The sequence below is a fragment of the Frankliniella occidentalis genome, unplaced genomic scaffold (genome assembly GCF_000697945.3).
Source record: "Frankliniella occidentalis isolate FOCC.00 unplaced genomic scaffold, Focc_3.1 Scaffold141, whole genome shotgun sequence".
NCBI lineage: Eukaryota > Metazoa > Arthropoda > Insecta > Thysanoptera > Thripidae > Frankliniella > Frankliniella occidentalis.
This window is the reverse complement of record NW_026267268.1, coordinates 162185-181850: the sequence shown is the minus strand read 5'-3', so window position 1 is coordinate 181850 and position 19666 is coordinate 162185. Positions and strand designations below refer to the sequence as shown.

Genomic DNA, 19666 nt, shown 5'->3' with positions numbered 1-19666 from the left:
ATATTTTACCTGTTTGTTTTAGACCCTGATGAACATGGCGTACTGCTGTCTCATTCTACTGGGCAAGCTGATTCAGCGTGTGGTGTTTGGACAGCTCAGAGTTTCTGAGCAACAACACGTAAAGGACAAATTTTGGAACTTTGTGTTTTACAAATTCATTTTTGTTTTTGGGGTAATAAATGTCCAGTACTTGGATGAAGTGGTTCTCTGGGTTGCTTGGTTTTCTGTGCTGGGATTTCTACACCTACTGGCTCAGCTGTGCAAGGATCGATTTGAATATGTAAGTAGAAGTTTAATCTTAAATTTTGATTCCATGGAGATTGTGCTCTTGGATTCTGGGTAACTTGTAGTAGTAATTTGAACTTTGACTGGTCTATAAGTTCATTTTGTTTGCCTTCTAGCTCTCGTTCTCACCTACAACACCAGGCTGGAGTCATGCAAGGCTGGTTGGCCTGTTGTTTGCCATTCTCCTCCTCTCTGGTTTTATGTTCCTCATCTGTATTGCTGTTGGCTTCTTTGATGGATTCAACACATTTGCCTTTATGGCTGCAGAGGTAAATCATAGTTTTATTTAGTAAATGTGAATGTGAACATGAATTTTAAACTTATTATTGTGATGTGATTGCAGTGTGTTCTGCTAACTGTGAGGACTCTCCATGTTATATTACGGTACATTCTGCATTTATATGACATGCGTGGAAGTGACAGTGGTAGTTCAGGAAATCATGAAGGTCTTGCCCGGGTTGTGGCCTGGGAAAAGCGAGGGCCTGTTGCTTATTATGCTGAGTTAGTTTTGGAACTGGCAGCTTTACTAGTGGATCTTCTTCATCATCTACATATGCTTCTATGGTCAAACATATTCCTCTCTATGGCATCACTTGTGATCTGCATGCAGCTACGTTTTCTCACTCATGAAATACAAAGGCGATTCAAAAAGCATAGGAACTACCTTTGGGTTCTCAACCACTTGGAACAAAAGTAAGTGTGTCTATCAACAGTTTGATAATTTACACATTCATTTTATGCCTTGATGTTTTTAACATCTTTCTTATTTCACATCTTATATCTTATTTTAGTTATCCAATGGCCTCAGCTGAAGAGCTCGCTCAAAACTCGGACAATTGTGCCATATGTTGGGAAAAAATGGAAACAGCCCGCAAGCTCCCCTGCTCTCATCTCTTCCACAAGTAGGTGCCATGATGCAAGTTAAAGAATGGTTCGCAACTTATTTCTACATGTAACTTCATTTATTGTTTTTCCAGTTCATGTCTCCAGTCATGGTTGGAGCAGGATACTTCTTGTCCTACTTGTCGTCTTGCTCTTTCTATGCAAAGTCCTATTACACGTGACCATGGCCCCTTGGACCATACTTTGCTGGCTGTAGATGGTGGTGCTGATGGTGTTCAGGTTGCAAGGAGACCACCTGCTAACCACTTCTTTCATTTTGATGGTGCGTATATGTTTCCCATAAACAACCTTGGCAACTGGCAGAAAAATACAATTGTTTCATTTTTGCAGGCTCGCGATATGTTTCATGGCTCCCAAGTTTCTCAGTTGAAGTTACCCACACACAACTTCTGAGAGCAGATCAAGGACCTCCTGTTCAAACGTCCCAACTAGATGCTATGGCTCGTCAGGTGATCTTTTTGATTTAATTTTCTTCTCATTTAATAAAAATACATTATGGGAAACTTGTACTTGGATAAAGACATTCCTAGAGTGACAAACTCCAGCTAATATTGGATGATGGGCTCCTCTATTTAGGTTCAGCAACTGTTTCCTCACATGCCCATGCCTGTTATCATGGATGACTTAAGGCTCACTCGCTCTGTTGAAATCACCATTGAGAATATTTTGGATGGGCGCTTAGTGGCTCCCCCAGGGCGAAGATTCCATGAAGAACCTTCAGGCCCTATTGCAATTTCGTCAGTTCCCACAGTGTTGCCTCAGTCAGCACAGCCTTCTGCTCCAGACGCCAGTGCTCAGAGTATCACTCACTCAGACAGGTGAGAGAGATTTATTGTGATATACCGTATGTATCTAATTGGCATAATTCTAGTACTAACTATCTAAAATTTGTTAGCACTGCAACTGATGAAGAGCCAAGCAACCTTGGTGGTCGGTTTTCAAAATCACCTTCGGAGCGCGAGCGCATTCTGCACCTGCGGAAAGAGCAGCTACTTCAAGCAGCGAGACGCCGCTACCTTGATAAGCAAGAAGGATCAAAACCCTCTTTTGATTCATGTGTAGTAGATGAGAATGTCATTGCTCCTGATACAATGGCGTAATAGGAAATTAATCTATGTACCTATCTGTTTATTTTTTCCCAATTTGAGATATTAGATAGTGTCAGTTTACAGCTGTGGCTATAGATCACTACAATCTTTGAGCTTCCGAAGCTTCATCTTGAGAAATTGTTAAAATTATACTGGAAGATTTGGGAACTGTCAATGGGCTTTCAAAATTGTTTTATATCCAACTATCATTGTATTTGTACTGGCTTGATTAGAAAGCCAAAATTTACATAAATTTAACTTTGAAAATGTGATAAAATTTTCTTTGCATGAAGCATAGCTGGCACCTTTTAAAATTTAAAAGAAAAGAAAGAAAATACTATTTGACATGTTAGGTTCATGTTAATTTCGTTAGATTAAATTTAATTACTCTTTTTGGTGGCTTGTTGCCTATTTGTGTGAAGTATTACTGGTGTGTTTTTGTATTTACCATCATAAATATGCTTCCTCAGTAAGAATGACATAACGGATAGCTTTAAATTTTGAGTGGAATAAATCCTTTAACAAGTTGACTGGTATTATTGTTTTGTAGAGGAATTTGTTGATTGACATGCATTGAACATGACAGTTCAGAACTGATGTTAATTTTATTGTTTCTATTTTTACTATTTTATTTTCTTCTGGTAGTGTCTCTTTCTTATTATTTTTATTTGTATGCTGTTCAAAGAAATTGTGATTGGAATTGAAATTACTTAATTTGTTGTAGATTTAAGCTGTATGGCTAATTTCTTAATCCATGCTGAAATTGATGATGCATAACTACAATAAGCTTGTTAGTTGAATTTTGCTTGACCTGCTCTACCTTTTAACCACTTTAAATGGTATATCTCCTTTCTTCTTGGCAGATTGACTCTTATATGAATCTGGTTGAAGTCTCATTCATGCCATATGAATAGGAGCAAAGTTTTCCCTTACTGTTGGTAACTTGCTGAGGTAGAGGTTGATGTGCAGTTTAAACTAAAAGGAAAAATGGCCTCCTCTGCCATCTTCTAGTGCTGTGGAGTGTGGAGTATTGGTAAGTAGGTGCCCTGTGATACTATTGTTACATGGTTATGTTTTATTTTGTGTGAGCCATGAACTAGGAGTCCTTGGAATGGTCTAAGTTTTTGGCTGCTCTGTGAAAGTACACATTGAATGCTGTCATCATGACCCATTACTTAAGTTTTTGCAGCTTACCTTTTTTGTTAATTTATTTTTGAAGAAACAAATAGTTTTGGTGTTTTTGGTTGGTTTTCAATTGATAACTCAAAGAAATAAAAAAAATAAAAATATGGAAGAGTGATAGTTGACTGCCAAAAATAATAATAATACATGTATTTGCTTGCTTTACTGTAATTTAGCTGTCTTGTGTGCCAAGCCAAGAGTGGTTCTTCTTCTTTTACTCAGTGAGAAGAGTACAGCGAATGTTATCCGTAACATTATGGCCATGAAATGTGTAGTTTTGGTGTTTCAAGTCACATGTCATTTTTAATCTAAAGGTGTTAGTGACTGGTTGCTTTAAACCCGAAAGCAATGAATCTAGTTTGTAAACTTCCATTTCTCTTTGCTTTGCCCTGGAAGTTTCTTTGCATTTATCGTATTGTACTTGTAACAACACTCAGAATAGAAGTAGAAGCAAGTTAAGAAAGTGATTTCACTGGGCTTTCTCCTCTTGCAGAATGTGTGAGTGAATGATTGTGATATTTACATTTTGTTTGTGTAATGCCAAAATGTGTATTGAATTGAAAGTACTGATACCCCATAAAAATAACTCTGGTTTTTATCAGAATTACTATACATGTAAATAAACCTTACATTTGGTAAGAAATGTATGAGTAATTAAGTAATTTGAGTAGATGTAATTACTGTAAACAAATTAGTCAGAACTGGTAGTAGTCGGAAATGATGTTAAATGGTTCCAATAGATGAACAATTGATTTGTGTTAATTTAATATGTATGTGAAAAGACTAAATGTGTAAAATATACGCCTTAATTTCTCCTACACTATTAAATTTGTGTTATTTATTTTCTTTTTCTATAAAAACAATTTCATTAGTAAATTAAGATACTTTTGGAAAAATCTAAAAATCTAAAACTGTTTTAGAACAGTCACAATAGGCTTTGGGATTATCATCATTTTGAAAAGAAAGGTAAGACTTCAGTTGAAAATCAAATTCTTCTTCAGAAAAATCAGTCGTGGAGTTTGATCTAATCTCCTTCACTGGAAAAGAAAACGTCTCTGCTTAGTATTTAACCAAGTCGAAACATGAGGAAAAAAATGTCATGAGTAAGCTTTGATTTTTACTACCTCCATTACAATGGTACTAGCTGAGCTATTAATTTCTTCGGTGGTTTGTGAGAAAGACACATTTTTCCTTGCAGATTGAGGTGTTGGAGGCTTAGAAGAGAGTTTTAGTATAGATCGTGGAGTAGTGTCTTTCTTGCTGGTTGATGCAGTTGAGACATCTTTGAAATTGTCATTGTCTCCTCTTGCAACCTCAGAAACTTTTAAATTTGCTCGATCTGTATTTTCTTTCTGTAATGAGCCGGGAAAAGGGAATTGCACTTTTAAGAGACCAAAACTTAAATAAAAGGGGGGAAAAAAAGGAAGAGAATCGAGAAAAAAAGGCAAACCTGTTTCTTTGCTCTTTCTTTTGATTTGGCAATCACTCTACATATCCTCTGATAATGATGGCTTACAGTCCTCAGCTCTGCCTTTGATTTCAAATGTTGTCTCTCATCCTTGTGTAGACTTGCAGCAATCTCCTCTAATTCTGCCCTTTTCTTCTCGATTTCAGAATTAGTTTCAGAGTACTTTTCATCCAACTCTTCACGCTTTTTAACTGCTTTCTCAAGTTCACTGATTGCAATAACATGAATCTTCTTCAATTCCTCTAACTCACTGCTCAGTTGATTTGCAGTTATTGAAAGGGATTCAGTAAATTGTCTGGATTTTGTCATATCGTGGAACAGCATCTAAAATGAAGTCAAATACAGAAGTAAAATGAAATCTGAAACCTACTCTCTCACAATTCGGTTTGGATTTACTCACCTTCATTTCCTCACTATTTTTTGCAATAGCATCTGTTTTTGCTTTATCCAAATCTTCAATTTGTTGTTTCAGTTCAGCAACCTTTATTTCTTTACCTAGTACCTCTTGCTCTTTCTTTTTAACAGCCGCTGATAAAGCAACTACTTTTTTCTTTGAGGCATGAACAGTTTCTTTTTGATTGCTTAAAGTCTCAACCAGTTCATGCTCAGATTTTTCTATCTCTTTTATTTCTGATTCTAGACTAATCAGGTCATTTTTCCCCTTTTCAACAGACTTTGAAACCATATCTAGGTCAACCTCAGCATTGTTTACTTCTTTCTCCTTTAAAAGATGATGCTTTTCAAGTTGGTCTAACTGAGCCAATTGATTTTGAGTAAATGTTTGATTGTCCTTTTTGACCTTTTGTAATTCCTTCTCCAAAGTTGAAATTGTATCATTTAACTCTTTTATAGCTGCACTATAGTTGTTATCATTGGCAGATTTTTCACTATCTGAGTTGTTTTTCAGTTGTTTCCATTTTTGAGAAAGGGATGAAACATGTTCCCTTTTGGCACATATCATTTGTTTGATGGAAGAAACCTGACATTTTTTCTCATTTACTTTTTGAAGGCAAAGTTTAGTTTCCATTTCAGCCTGCTCTTTGAGTTCACAAAGCTCAGCCTCTTTATTAAAAACTTTAACTTTCTCCAAGTTTAACAATTTTGTCAAGTCTTCCAATGTGCTGAAAGAGGAACAGCCATCATTATACATTTACTTTCAACTAACTTATAATATACCAAGCTACGAATCTTGTCTTACCTTGTAATATTTTCTTTCTCATGTTTTCTTTGAGTTATTTGCTTCACCAAATCAGAATTTAATGATGAAAGCTTTTCATTTTCTTCTTTTTCTTTAGAAAGTTTAGTCCTTACAGTAGCTAACTCTTCTCTCAAACGGTCGCACTGCAAATTAAAAGCAAGCAATAGTCCTGTCAAGTGACAGTGCATACAGCAATATAAAATATACAGACAAAAATACCTTGAGTGAGGTTGCATTAGAATTGACGTTAACTAAGTCAATTTCTTTGTTCAGCTTGTCAACTTCGTCTTCACCGCAAGCTTTTTCACAATTGAGGGTATCTTTTAGCTCTGCTATTCTTTTTAAATTAAATTCTCTCTGTTCTGCCAAAACCTTACTGATAGGTGTTAAAACAAATTAAAATAAATGCTGTGCTATTTAACAAATGCTCCAAGTAATACATTACTCAAAAGATTCCAAAGCAGTGGCTCACCATATACTATTAACTTCAGTTTCCATCTGAGAATTTTGAGTTATTATCTTCTTTAACTCTTCATAAGATTGCTGATTTAAAGTTGTCATTTCAGCATTCTCTAGCAGGAGACTTTTCACAGTTGTTTCATGATCAGCATGATCCGCTTGTAGATTCAAAACCCTAGTTGTTCAACAAATTAAAAACAGAGGGGCACCAAAACACTAAAAATTTAACTAACTTCAATAAACAAAATACCTTTGATTCATAATTTCTAATTCCAGAGTAAATTTTTTTTTTAGAGCATTTGCTTCATCATTTCTTAGCTGTGCTTTCTTAAGGTCAGCTTGGGCTACTGTGTACTTCATACTGTAAGAGTCTAATTCTTTCTGTAAGTTTTCAATTTCCTAAACAAAAGGCAAGAATTAAAAATAAATGATGAGGGAGAAGAAAATCTTTTCCAAAACTGTTGTCAAAAAGTACTGTAAGAATTTACCTCATCATCCTCCTTGGCTACTTCTAATTCCTTTTGTTTCATTCTCTCATTATTTCTTTGTATAGATTGGAGTTCAGACTCCAAACTCCGTATAGTGATTTTATTTTGAAGAAGTTTAGCATCCCACTCTTCCATTTCTTGTTTGTGTTGTTTTAGTGTTTCTTCCTTCCTGTCATTGGCAGCTTTAGCAAGACGTTTGCGTTTTTCCCTTGTTTCAGAAACTGTAAAATTAAAGTCAGTCAATGCAGCCCTCGATTAATTTTCATGAACAAAACAAAAACAAAAACTGTGTACCTTGAAGCATGACCGCAACCATCATATCGTATTCATTTTTGACATCTATAGCTTTGGTTTTAATGCCCTTGAAAGCACATTTGAGTTCATCTTTTACATGGAGGAGGTCAATACTCATAGCACTCATCTGATTGTTGGCCTCAGATAGGTTTTCACAGTAGCCACTAATTGCTTTCACAATTTGTTGATATTCCTGCATTCTACAAAACAACATCACAAAATCATTTTTCAAAAAAGAAAGCAACGACTTGTGATTAAGTTACACCACACAATAAAACTTCAGACAAAAATTATTTTCAATTTGAAAATCAGGCATTCCCTTTGGCACATACTTCACATTCATTATTTCCACATCTTTTTTTCCAGCTTCTTTTTGATTGTTTAGTTTTTCTTGCTGCATTTGTAAATCAAGTAATATTTGTTGCTGCTGGTTATAGCGCTCTCTATAGGACTTTATTGCCTCATCAAGTTCAATAATTCTGCATTCATCAGCGTCTTTTTCATCACATAGTTGTTTGTAGGACGTCCGAATTCCTTGCAAAAATTGCTCCGTCTAAAAAGCAAAGTGGATAGTCAAATGGAGCAGTTTCTACAGCAGTGCATTCATTTAGCACTAATGCATAGAGAAATCCGCGGTTTGACAGATCACTATAGCTTACCTGATTTACTGAGCTACTGTTTGGTTGACTGAGTGGTTGACTGAGTGGTTGACTAAGGAGCATAGTATCCAGAGCGGCAAACTCCTCCTGTGTGCTCGACAACCTAAATACGTCGGCTCTTGCTCCCGACGAGCCCGGAGTTGCCCAATTATCCAGGGGAGCATTATTTTCCTTGTTGTAATGTATGTCACTACTCGCAAGAGAGGACGACATTCTGCCTATGGGTCTCTGTGCACTTATTGCTAAAACATGCGAGAAGTCCTTTCCCAATAATAATGTAGTGTACTCGTCCGAAATTCCGATTTGAGCCTAGTTTGACCTTACCTCACAACGCTTCTAACTTCACGTGGCCTCGTTGGGTCTTCACCACGAACTAAACCGTTTCTGTTTGAAATGTTCAAGCTACGCCACATATCCGGTACGGTTGTCACTATGACCAACGTTCACAGATATTTTGATTTCTTAGGTCAGTATCTACACATCTCTATTCAATTGCTTGGTAAGCAAACATGCTTGTTTTAAAGTAAGTTTTAGATTAATTTAATAAAAATTTATATGATTAAGCATCAACAAAATGTTTCGCTGAAAACTCTTTCAATATTTTCTTCCGTAGGAATGTTGGAAAATTTTCAGGTTCTTCTTTTCCCGCGGGATTTCAAAAAAAAAACAAATACACTATGAGTCAATGGACATTTCGTTTAATTGAAATTTGAGTGTTAGCATCGCAAATGCAACTTTTTCTAGTGAAAAAAAAAATAGAATGAAAACATTCGCAGTGAACTTTGGGAAAACAAAACACAATTAAAGAGTTTCAATTTCAATGGTTCAAATGTGTGCTGCATGCATTTGTTTTTCAAGTCGACAGTCCATTGTTTACTCGATCGTAGCAGAAGACAAGTCGCAGTTTTGTAGGGATCAGCCTGAAGAAGCAGAAAGCAGCAAGTGCGGCATTCTTCTCTGAAACAGAATCTTTTTGATATGTTGGAAACGATTGAGTGAAGGATGAGCAAGATCTGTGCGACGTAATCAATTACTTACCCCTGGGGCAATCGTGCGGTTTTTATATTACTTCTCGAGGATGGAGGGAGTTGAACAGGGTAACTTTGAAGAAAAGGAAGATGATATTTTGACGAATTCAGTGGTCCGGCAACGAAAGATCATAACTAGTGCGAAAGAGACATTTGAAAATGGTGAGCGAAAATTTGGGCGAAAGCTATGAATTGTCTCTGTTATGTTAAACAATCTGTACCTAACTACGTGTTGAAGTGGACTTGTCAACATCGTGTGTATATTATTCCAAGACCTACAGTTTATGGCCTGCTTTTTGCCATATACTTTTCCTTATAATTTCTTAGTCAGTGCTATCTAATCTGAATTTTTATCTTTTATCGTTTATGCTTGTAATAAAGTATTGAGATACAGGTTAGGTGCCCTCACGGATCTGATTTAAATATGTACTTTTTGGTTGCAGCTTCAAGAATGCTGAGAAGAAAGATTCCTCAGACTGGGCATCTTATGACTCCACGACGCTTGTGGATCCAGACAGTTCCAACACAAGTTAGTGATTTAATTCTTCATGATTTTATGTGTACTGTGTAGCATAATTACTACATATATTTTGATTTTGGTTTAATTTGAAGAAGTGAAAATGTATATCTTGACTTTGACAGGAATGCGATGTTGTCTTGATGTTCCCTTCTGGTACTGCTGATTCGACTCTGATGTGGCTACTATCTCGGTTACGAGCAGGTACTCCAGGACTGGTTGCTCATGTCAGGCACCATTCATCATCTGATAGCTATGGCTTCTATCTCACAGCTCCATTCAATGTGTAAGATATTACTTTTTGTACTATTTTATAAATTTGTTGGTTAAGAATTTGTTGATTATGAATGTTGTTTGTAAGATCTACCTTTGTTTGCACACTGGTAGGTTGTTAAAAGCAGCTGAAGAGATCCATCTTCCTAAACTTTTAAAAGCTGAATATGGAGGTGGTTTAAAGGAACTGGTTCAGGCTGATATTAGCAGCTTTGAAGGGACAGAATGTGAAGAGACTTTCTTCAGCTCACAAGAAAGGCAGACACTTGTGCTTCATCTGCTGCACTCTCTACGCGCTGGTCCTGCTGAAGCTGCTGCTTCTGATATTTTTGGAAAACTGCGGTTTATTGAAGGACAAGCAATTGGTAAAGATAATAGAAAAATGTATTATTGCTCTTAACTTATGACAGCTTCACTCATGGTTAATGCTCTATTTTTCTCACTTTCTTCATCCAGTTCCAAAATGTCTCTCAGCCGGTGTAATATCTCAGGTGTTTCCTCTCCACGATCTTCCATCGCTCCAGCAGCTACAACAGTCATGGGTCAGAGCATTCTTGAGCCTGCAACCTTTAGGTAAGTTAAGGTCCCTAATTTGGGAATTTCCAGTCTGGAGAGAGTCGGAAAACAATGAATCTCAAAAACTTTCTTGACATTTTTATTTTTGTATCCAAAGTTGGAGGAGTACATCAATTTTTGGCTATAACGTACTTAGACCAAAACATATTTCCACCTTTTCTTGTGTTTAGTGGTTTTATTTTCACATCTGTGGTTAATGGCTGCAGCTGCATCACTATACCATAAACATTTATTTCATTTTAACGAGCAGCAGATGGAACTTTTGGATGCTCTTCTGTATCAATTTGGTGGATGCTATTTATTCTACTGATATGAAATGTATATTTATGAAATTGTTAAAATATGTTGACAAAATTGTGTCATTCACTGCACCAAGATTAGCAATGATAGCTGTTTCTGAAAAACCAAGAACATCAAGAAAGAATAAAAGTTTAGGAAGTTTAAGGTACTTTGAATTCTTGGGAAATGGCTTTTCTCTCTTGTTGGTGTGCCTTGTACCTTATCAATAGTGGTGTCTTATAATGTGTGCTAGTGGATGTTGTTTGGGAATGTTGGTGTCTCATGTATGATATATACTCTCATAAATTTCTGGTTGGTAGATTTCTTTGTAGATATTTGGTAATTTTGGTTTTCAGTGGTGTGTCAATGATCGCAGTAAGAGTTTTGTCTGTAGATATAGATTGGGGTGGATGGGTGTGTCCTGGTTTTACTCTGAAACTAATGTAGAATTTTTCTGAGTTCTTGAATAGTAAAAAGAAGTTCACCTAAATACTAAATTAATGGTTTTAGCCCTCTTTGTTAATATATCCATATCTACTTTTTATTCAGTTTTTAAAACTGATTTATGATCTAATTTAATGCAATGCTGAATAGCTTCTTTAACTATAGTATCCATTTTAGCAATTGATTGTGCATTTTCCATATTTTCCTCTTTATCTTTGTCTTCTAAAGTCACCTTACCCCTGCTCTGTCATTCTTTCTCTCTCCCTCTCACTCTTTTGCTCTTTTAGGTTTTGTTTTCCTATCTGAAAAAAATTGTCTTTCTTTCTCGGTAGATGCCATCTCTGAGTACTTTGGTGTGAAGATTGCCATGTACTTTGCATGGCTCGGACACTACACTGCAGCACTTCTTGTACCTGCGTTCGTTGGATTTATGTTTTGGGTAAGCTTGAATGAAGTCTGATCATAGTCTCCTTTTTTTGAAACCTAGACATCAGAAAATTGAATTTGGGGTATTAGTACACAGGTACTAGTTTCTGCTATTGCATGTTTGATTGATGGATTCTGTTATGTGCAGTTAGCAGGGTAGGATTTTCCAGTTCAGCTGTTTGATTGTAATCTAGTGTTTGTGATTCAAAGGATTCTCTTTTGATCCATTGCTGTCTTGACTAGACCATGCTATCTTTGCTTTTTTTTCATCAGCATAGGTTTGACCAATTCCTTTAATTTAACAATCTGTGTTAATTCTGTAACCTGTGTACATTGTATCTGTTTACCCATGTGTAAAAGTTCCACTAACTATCTAAATTTTACAGGTGGGTTTCAGTGGCCGTTCACAGCATGCACAAGATGTTGGATATGTCCTTTTTTCATTCTTCAATGTTTTATGGGCCAGCATTTATTTAGAAGCTTGGAAACGGTATTCTGCAGAACTTGCATATCGATGGGGTACCCTTGACCAACGAGATGAGCTACTGGTTGAACCAAGGCCGTTGTACACAGTAAGTAACAAGTTTCATCACCATTAACAGGAATTTTTAAAGGCAAGTTTATGAAAATTAATTATTGTCATTCTTATCAATCATCACAGGGAGTGTTAGAAGTTAGTCCAGTAACAGGTAGACTTGAACCGTACTTTCCACCTTGGAAAAGACATGTCTTTCGCTGGTTTGTTAGTGTTCCAATCATAGGTCTTTGTCTTGCAATTGTATTCTTCGTCATGATAATCATTCTTCAGCTTCAGGTATATTCCAAAACTTTGAATCATGCATGTGATGTGCAGTTTTGAGTCATTCATTTTTTCAACTTATAACTTCTCTGAAATGCTTTCCAGGATTGGTGGGACAAACGGATTGAATCTTATGGTTACCCCTTTTGTCTAAGCTACCTACCTAAAATTTTACTGGCCATTGTGATAAGTGTTCTTGATGAAGCTTATTACAAAGTTGCATGCTGGTTGAATGACAAAGGTAAGATTAATCGATCCTCAAGTCAGGTTTCCCTAAAACGTATCTATCTACCAACTTGTTTGCCAAGTACGATACATTGATAATACGGAATGATTGTGCATGTGGTTATTTTTTTAAATTGGACTGTAATAAGGAGAGAAGTTGGATCCCTGCCTGAGCTGGACCCTTTTTTGAAAAAACATTAGAAATTTAGAAAATTTAAGAGTTTTACTTTTTTGCAAACAGAAAACTACAGACTTGAGACCAAGTATGAAAATCATCTCATCGTGAAAGTGGCTTTGGTTTGTACTTCTCAATAATATTGATTCTCACTATGCTGGCTGCTCTATATGTATAGCAAGCACAGGGTGAACTTATTTTGCAATATGGCTTATTGCTAGGAAAAGAGCCATATTGAAAATAAACACTCTGTATGTTTCAGTATTGTAAGGATAAGAGGATTGGAATGGCCTTGTTGCACTGAGCATTGCTGCATTTATAGATTGCTCTGCTACAGTTACGTTTTGTTGTGGAATGTCAATCACAAGTTTGGAGAATTTCGCTCTTGTTGTCAGTGATGTGTAGTATTTTTTTTTCTGGCCCTTTTCTGTTGAAAGCAGCAAAGAAGCCATGGCATGCAATATGCTGTGTTGTGTAGCACATTTTCATTTTTAAGTGTTAAAAAATTACTGCTTTGAATGAGGGAATGATTGCTGGTTTTAATTCTTTCTGGAAGGGAAGCTAAGAATTTGTGTGCATGTTCACTTTATTGAATGGAAGCCCTTTACATGTATGACTGGAATTATTTAATTACGCTTTTCCAGATGTCTGTTATCTACCACATGTGTACCTTTGTAGGTTATCTATTGCTCATTGTGTGTTCTACTGTTGTTTTCTGTATTTATTAGCAACTGGATTTATTACCAAAATATTGTGCATTTGTGTATCTGGAATGTCTGTTCAGTGATTTGCTCATTCAGTGCGGCTGGATCACAATGTGGTCACACTTTACAGGGTTACCAGCCCCCAAGATACACAGTCGCACTGAATTTGTGAATTTCTATTGGCTCTTCCTCCAAAACCCTTGTGGTGGTCCATTGTGCATAGTACAGTAAATGCAATTGTATACATTATTTTCTCAACAAGACTTGTATTTATCTGGAAGTGTAGCTTGAAGTACAGTAGTGCCCATTTTTAATGTGCCAGACAGTGCTTTGTGCTATGCCGTCGCAATCTGAAAATGTAGTGCATAAATCAGATCAGCAGGTCATAGCATGAATTTTGACTGTAGAAGTTGATGCTAAAACTGTTAATTATATATCAATTTTCTTTTTCTTTTTGTTACCAGTTCCAGTTTGTGAACTCGTTCCTTTCCCTGTTTTATATTGCCTTCTACCTACAAGATCAGGAAAGGCTAAAGGAGGTGAGCCATTTCTATTATTAGCTCACTTTTTAAGAGTCATTTATTCTGTTCTAATTCTTTTTTTTCTTTATTGGTTTTTAGCAACTAGCTGCTTTACTAATTGCTCGTCAAGTGATTGGAAATTTAAAGGAGTCTGCTTTTCCATACATTCTTGAACAATGGCGCCTTGCCAAGTTGAGTTTTGATCTATTTGGTGCGTTAAGCCCATCTGTTGAAAATAAAAAGCCTCCTAGCCTAGAGACCGAGCATCAAGAAGGGTCTACATCTGAAGTAGATACAAATAACGAAATATATGAGGAGGGAAGGTCAAACTCGGGAAATAGGAATGTTAGTCAGGCAGAGTTGGAAAGTGCTCTCTACAAGGTGAATGTTTGCTTGATCTATGGAAGAACTTGATTTTTACAAAATGTATGCTTATGATTAAACAATCTGCATTACAATTATTTTTTCAGTACAATGGAACATTTGATGATCATCTAGAGCTTTTCATTCAGCTTGGATACGTTGTTTTATTTTCATCTGCCTTTCCAATGGCTGCAACTTGTGCTCTTATTAATAACATCATTGAAATTCGATCTGATGCCTTCAAGCTCTGCTTCATTTTTCAAAGACCTTTTGGACAGAGGGTCCCCAATATAGGAACTTGGCAGGTAAATTCTATTACTATGTACCTATTCATCAAGATATTCATAATGTTTTCAAGTTTTAATTTTTGTTATATCTCTGCATCACTAGAATGCTATGGATGTAATGGGATTCATAGCAGTTCTTGTAAACTGTGCATTGATTGGTCTTTCGGGACAAGTTCATCGCATGTTTCCTGAAATGTCAACAACACAAACAATTCTTCTAATTGTTGCCTTGGAGGTAAGATTTGCCTGTGTTATGTTGAACATCTATCATTTGTGATTAATCGTCAATTTAATAAACAGAATGAGAGTTTAACAGTTAATAACATTTCCAGCATGGCATGCTTGTTATGCGTTTCTTGATCACTTGTGCCATACCCGATTTACCTAAATGGGTGGCAATAGAAATGGCCAAAGTGGAATTTGCACGACGTGAAGCTCTCAGACGACTCTCCTCTACTGTACAGACACCTGCCCCAGAATCATGCCCATCACAACCAAGCACTTACATTGGAAGGTGAGCAATCTTCAAGAGGTCCACTCACTCATCCCTCCTATGTTCAACTTCATCAGCTTAGCGCCATTTTTCTTGTGTCCTCATTCCTGCAGCTTTGTTTTCTTTTTATATGTAGTTGTTCAAGTTTGTGGCACAGATTTATGGTTTCGCCGGCTGCCCACGGGAGCCAGGACGGCTCAGAGGCCTCCGTCGACGAGAGCGCCATCAGCGCCGCCGCCAGCGCCAGCCGGACCAACACGCCCCCAGCCTCCAGGTCCTCCATCTCGGGCACCTCGTGCCGCGACCTGGAGGATGCCACCTCCAGAGGGAGCACGCCTAGCACGGGGCGAACGTCCGCGGCGGTACTTGTCCTGGAGGAGGGCCTCGTCGAGGAGAGCCGGCAACAGACGCCGGACAAGTCGTCCCCGGCAAGCATCGGCAGGGTGTCCGTGTCTAGCGCGAGGCGCTCGCACGACTGGGCGGAGGGCGCGAGCGGGCGCGGGTCGCTTGCCAGCACCCCGCTGCAGGACATGCACCCCGTCCTCTCGCACGCGCTCCCGCCCACCCCTGCCCCCTCGGCGCCGCGACGCTCCCGCGAGTGGCTGGGCACGGAGGCGGAGGCGGCGGCGCTGCAGCACCACCTGACCATCGGGCCGCACGGCGGGGCGGACTGGGTGCGGCGCCTGGCCCTCGGCCTGGACGGACCTGCGAGGAAGACCAGCGAGCCCGAGGCGAGGAGAAGCACCGACTGTCTCGCCTCGGCCAGCAAGGTACGACCATCTATATTTCATCTCAAATCCGTTAAGTCAAGTATAACCAGTTGAAATTAATAACTGATGGTTGCTGAGATAAAGTCTGAAGGTCACCGTCATTATTTTCAGGACTTGGCGGCTTCATCAGACTCTGATTTATTAAAGTCAGCCCCACCCTGGACCACAGCTTATCTCAAGCCTAAGTTTAGGCTTTCGCCTGAAAGGGACCAGTGCTTCTCAGATAGCAGCCCGACCACTTCTAGCCAGGAAGTTGATGAACCAGTGCAATCTCAAGGTGAGCATTAGACCAAACTTGAATCTTAAATTCATTTAGTTTCCAATATAATTCTATTTCTTTACGTACCTTTTGTTTAGGAGCAATACCAAAGACTGGACAAGAGCTGGATCCTGCTAAGAAACAGCGGGTTAAACAGAGTCTCATGAAGCGCGCTAGAACAGTTGCTATGTTCTCTCTGAAACTGAAGGAAAGGAGGGCTCGTGAAGCTCAGGAGCAGTCAGCAAAGAAAGCTGAACAAAAAGCTATGGAACAAATGTTGCACCCAAACCGTCAACCTGGGGGGGAACTTGGATGTATTCCACTAGAACAACTCATATCAGTTGAGGATGTTGCTGTTGATCTTCAGCGCCGCAAGAACCATAACCACTAATGTGATAAATCTGTATCTTAATAATTATTCCCTGTCACTCTTTGATGCAAGCACGCTCTTCAAGTTTGCATGTTTGCTTTGAGATCAAGCTTTGATACATTTCAAGGGTTAGAATAGCAAACCATAACTTTGATGGTGAATTTATCTGAATGGTTTTTAAGTGCCTTTACACTCATGTCACAGGACAAAGCATTAATTGTTGCGAAAGGTATTCATTTTGTGGAGTTTGTAAATCGTCGGTAAAATGCTTTGTTATGTGAGTTGGATAAATAGTTATTTCTGTATGACACCTCATACACTTGAGCCCTTCTTCAGTCCAGATCAAAATGCCATGCCTCCTCGCCTCCTGCCAACTATATATCAAGTATTAATTAAGCTGATTACCGCTTACAGATGTTAGATTTTCAATGGGCTTTGAACATGTTAGAATATAGTTCTTTATTTACTCTGTTCAGCTTTTCTCTCCTTTCTGAATTGAATTGGTGGACAAAATATAATCCAGTATGCCTACACACACATGTGGATATTATAGGCTTGTGTCTGCAACTAAAGTAAGAGAAAAGTAAATAACTGCAAATGTAGTATTTGAGACTGGCTAAGTTAAAAGATTTGTTGTAAGAAGTCTTATTACTTCAACTCTCTAAAAAAATATTCTTGAAATAAATTCTAATTCTTTTACTGTTGTGCATTTTAGAGTCCGTCCTTTTTAAGTTCAATTCACTTTCCATGTCAGAGTAGTTTTGAGCTGTGCTTGAATTGTCGAATTCTAGAGAATGTTGTTCCCCATAGAAGAAGTGGTTCTTTGTGAGATATTATTTGATGTTTTGCAACAAGAAAACCATAGCTAGGAGAAAATTTTTAGATGCCATTTTAAGCAATCCCTTTTTGTAAAGAACTCATACTTTTGTATTTTCATGAAGTTGCTGATGTTTGGCTTTAAATAATATTGACCCACTTTTGTCTTCAGAAGGCAAATCAGGTTCAAAGTATTATTTGTTCACTCTTATAATATTGTTTTTAAAAATATAATGGGCAATGTTAATTGTTTGTGAAAAGAAAAAGGTTAATTCTAACTTTGCTCACTGCAAAACTGCTCTCTTACTCGAATGTGATAGTAATATTTGACTGAGGCTTTTAGGAGTCCTAAGGCATCCTCACTGTGGCTTTAGAACAATGTGTTTTTTGATTTTGAGTATTGCTTTGTTAATGTATGTTTTTTATTACTATTTTCGTCTACCATTAGTTTTCTTCCTGTTGATCTCTATTTTTACATTGCATTTTTTGTTATGTGGAAGCTTTGAATAGTGGGTGGCTTGAATGGAAAAAGCTATGATAGCAACAATAACAGATCAAACAAACATACCATCCACATTTGATATGATCTCTGTATCGTAAGGGTGTCTATCAATGTAATGGGAGCCTTCCTGTAGTCTAGTCTGATGTTTGAAAGCCAAAGGCAATGTTTGTTACTTAGAAAAATAATTATCTAATGTATTTATGGAACTTCAAAACTGCGCATACCTCTTTAAACCTTTATAAGCAATGGGTTCAAACATGCTTGATGGTATTAAAACTGTTTAAAACAATTGTGTTAATGATTATGGTTCATATGTATGTAATTTGCTTAGATTTTGTTTACAGGGCTTGCCTTTGTAAGGTGTACTGGCATTATGTATTTTACTTATGTTTTGTATGTGTCTTTTTCTAGTTGATACTTAGAAATGTATTTTTTCTTTAATGATCTCAATTTAGTGTTATGGCATAACTAAAACTCACATGTGAACAGAGTGTCAGATTTATTTGCTGTCTACCATGTTGACTGAAACATCTTTAAGGTATTGCCAACATTTTCAAACCTAAAGTAATCCAGCTTCACTTTGACCAAACAAAGAAGCTATTTTTTTGTGCGTGTTTGAGACTACCTTTGTGGATAGTAAATAATTATCTGTTGTTAATGTGAGGTGAACTGTTGTTAATTGCTCATTATTTGATTTTTTTTAAAATCTATTTTTGGTGAGCAGCATTGCTATCTTTATCATTTATTTTGTTGAATGCCGGTACATTGTGACTGGAAAGACTAAGTTTATGCAGATATTTTAAGAATGATTGAACAGCTTCTCCTTCACTTTTCTGAATGGACAGAATAAGAATTATTGATTGCTTCCCTAGTGAAATATAAAATGTTAGTTGCAGCATTAACTGTACTGGCAAGCTATTTCTCCGTGTTTTAGCAGTATAACTGTGTTTAACATTTTAAGAAGTCTTTAACTGTTCATCTAAGTATGAAACCCAAGATTACTACCTTAATATCTTTGCCCATCTTTTGTAAGGTGGATCTAAAATAATGAGGAAATAGAAGTGTGGATCTGATAAAGTTTGCTGTGAACGCAAACCTTTTGAACTGAAATATTTCAGATGACTTGTACTTACGCTTTCATCATGCTTTCTTGCACAAATTTCGATGTGGGATGTGTACAATTTATTCCCCTATAGAGTTTAACCGAGTTGACCATCTGAATATAGTAAATTAAAATCGAGTTGTAAGTGCTGCAGATATTAGTTCACAATAGATGTAATGCATAGAAGCTTATGTGTTAATTTCAATCAGTGTGTTGATCCGGTGCTGTTTTTCTTTTCTTTTTTTCTAGTTGTACTTTTATTATGCCGTAACATTCAAAGTCAGTTAGTTGTCGACAGAACCCATGACCTGGTTGTGCAATAATCACCTAAATTTAAGTGAACACAAGTGTCCAAATGTATAAAGATTGGATGGGTTGTGGTAGCTTGTGAAAGCATTTGTATGGAATATTGCATGAGGCATATTAGATAAGAATAAAACATTACCACTACATATTTATATCTTCTGTAAATTACTCCTTTTATTTTCCCTCACTGTGACAGTCAAGAAATCCACAATTTTTGGTCGAGTACCTAGCTATAACTAAAGCTGAAGCTATAACTCTGAGACCTTATGTCGACGCTCAGGGGTGGGTGGCCCAAAACTGCAGATACCTGAAGCTGCCAACATCGGAAAACCAAAGAAAATGGACTAGAGCTTTCACAATTGGCAATGATCCGGACGGCAATGTGACGAGATGAGAACTCAAATAAA

At 37.3% G+C, this 19666-nt stretch overlaps 3 protein-coding genes across 5 annotated transcripts in view; 2 read left to right on the top strand and 1 right to left on the bottom strand.

The window, feature by feature from the left end:
• The window catches only part of LOC113211844 (E3 ubiquitin-protein ligase AMFR), a 30988-nt gene extending 26702 nt beyond the window's left edge, over positions 1-4286 (top strand). The window contains exons 2-9 of the mRNA XM_026430358.2: positions 23-280; positions 402-554; positions 629-978; positions 1077-1187; positions 1263-1450; positions 1519-1637; positions 1765-2006; positions 2084-4286. Of these exons, the coding sequence (XP_026286143.2) occupies positions 23-280; positions 402-554; positions 629-978; positions 1077-1187; positions 1263-1450; positions 1519-1637; positions 1765-2006; positions 2084-2288 (1626 nt within the window). The 3' untranslated portion in view covers positions 2289-4286. The remainder of the gene's footprint in view (positions 1-22; positions 281-401; positions 555-628; positions 979-1076; positions 1188-1262; positions 1451-1518; positions 1638-1764; positions 2007-2083) is intronic.
• On the bottom strand, positions 4268-8713 carry LOC113211843 (putative leucine-rich repeat-containing protein DDB_G0290503). Of its 2 annotated transcripts, XM_026430357.2 has the most exons (13): positions 8349-8713; positions 8025-8266; positions 7698-7918; positions 7366-7565; positions 7072-7292; positions 6834-6982; positions 6597-6758; positions 6344-6500; positions 6125-6267; positions 5327-6047; positions 4909-5250; positions 4583-4810; positions 4268-4495 (listed from the first exon to the last, which is right to left on the bottom strand). In XM_026430357.2, the coding sequence occupies exons 2-13, from the start codon at positions 8235-8237 to the stop codon at positions 4493-4495; spliced, it is 2760 nt and encodes a 919-aa protein (XP_026286142.2). In that variant the 5' UTR covers positions 8238-8266; positions 8349-8713; the 3' UTR covers positions 4268-4492. The 2 variants fall into 2 exon arrangements, with proteins under 2 accessions (XP_026286142.2, XP_052126806.1); XM_052270846.1 differs by lacking the exon at positions 8349-8713 and having other exon boundaries at positions 8025-8329.
• Positions 8714-8859: 146 nt separating this feature from the next.
• LOC113211842 (anoctamin-8) lies at positions 8860-19407 on the top strand. Of its 2 annotated transcripts, none has more exons than XM_026430355.2 (18): positions 8860-9214; positions 9496-9581; positions 9695-9855; positions 9957-10207; positions 10299-10415; positions 11474-11580; positions 11954-12139; positions 12229-12381; positions 12472-12607; positions 12833-12888; positions 13935-14009; positions 14091-14372; positions 14462-14659; positions 14745-14876; positions 14974-15155; positions 15292-15904; positions 16016-16181; positions 16262-19407. In XM_026430355.2, the coding sequence occupies exons 1-18, from the start codon at positions 9103-9105 to the stop codon at positions 16552-16554; spliced, it is 3306 nt and encodes a 1101-aa protein (XP_026286140.1). In that variant the 5' UTR covers positions 8860-9102; the 3' UTR covers positions 16555-19407. The 2 variants fall into 2 exon arrangements, with proteins under 2 accessions (XP_026286140.1, XP_026286139.1); XM_026430354.2 differs by having other exon boundaries at positions 15271-15904.
• The last annotated feature ends 259 nt before the right edge of the window (positions 19408-19666 follow it).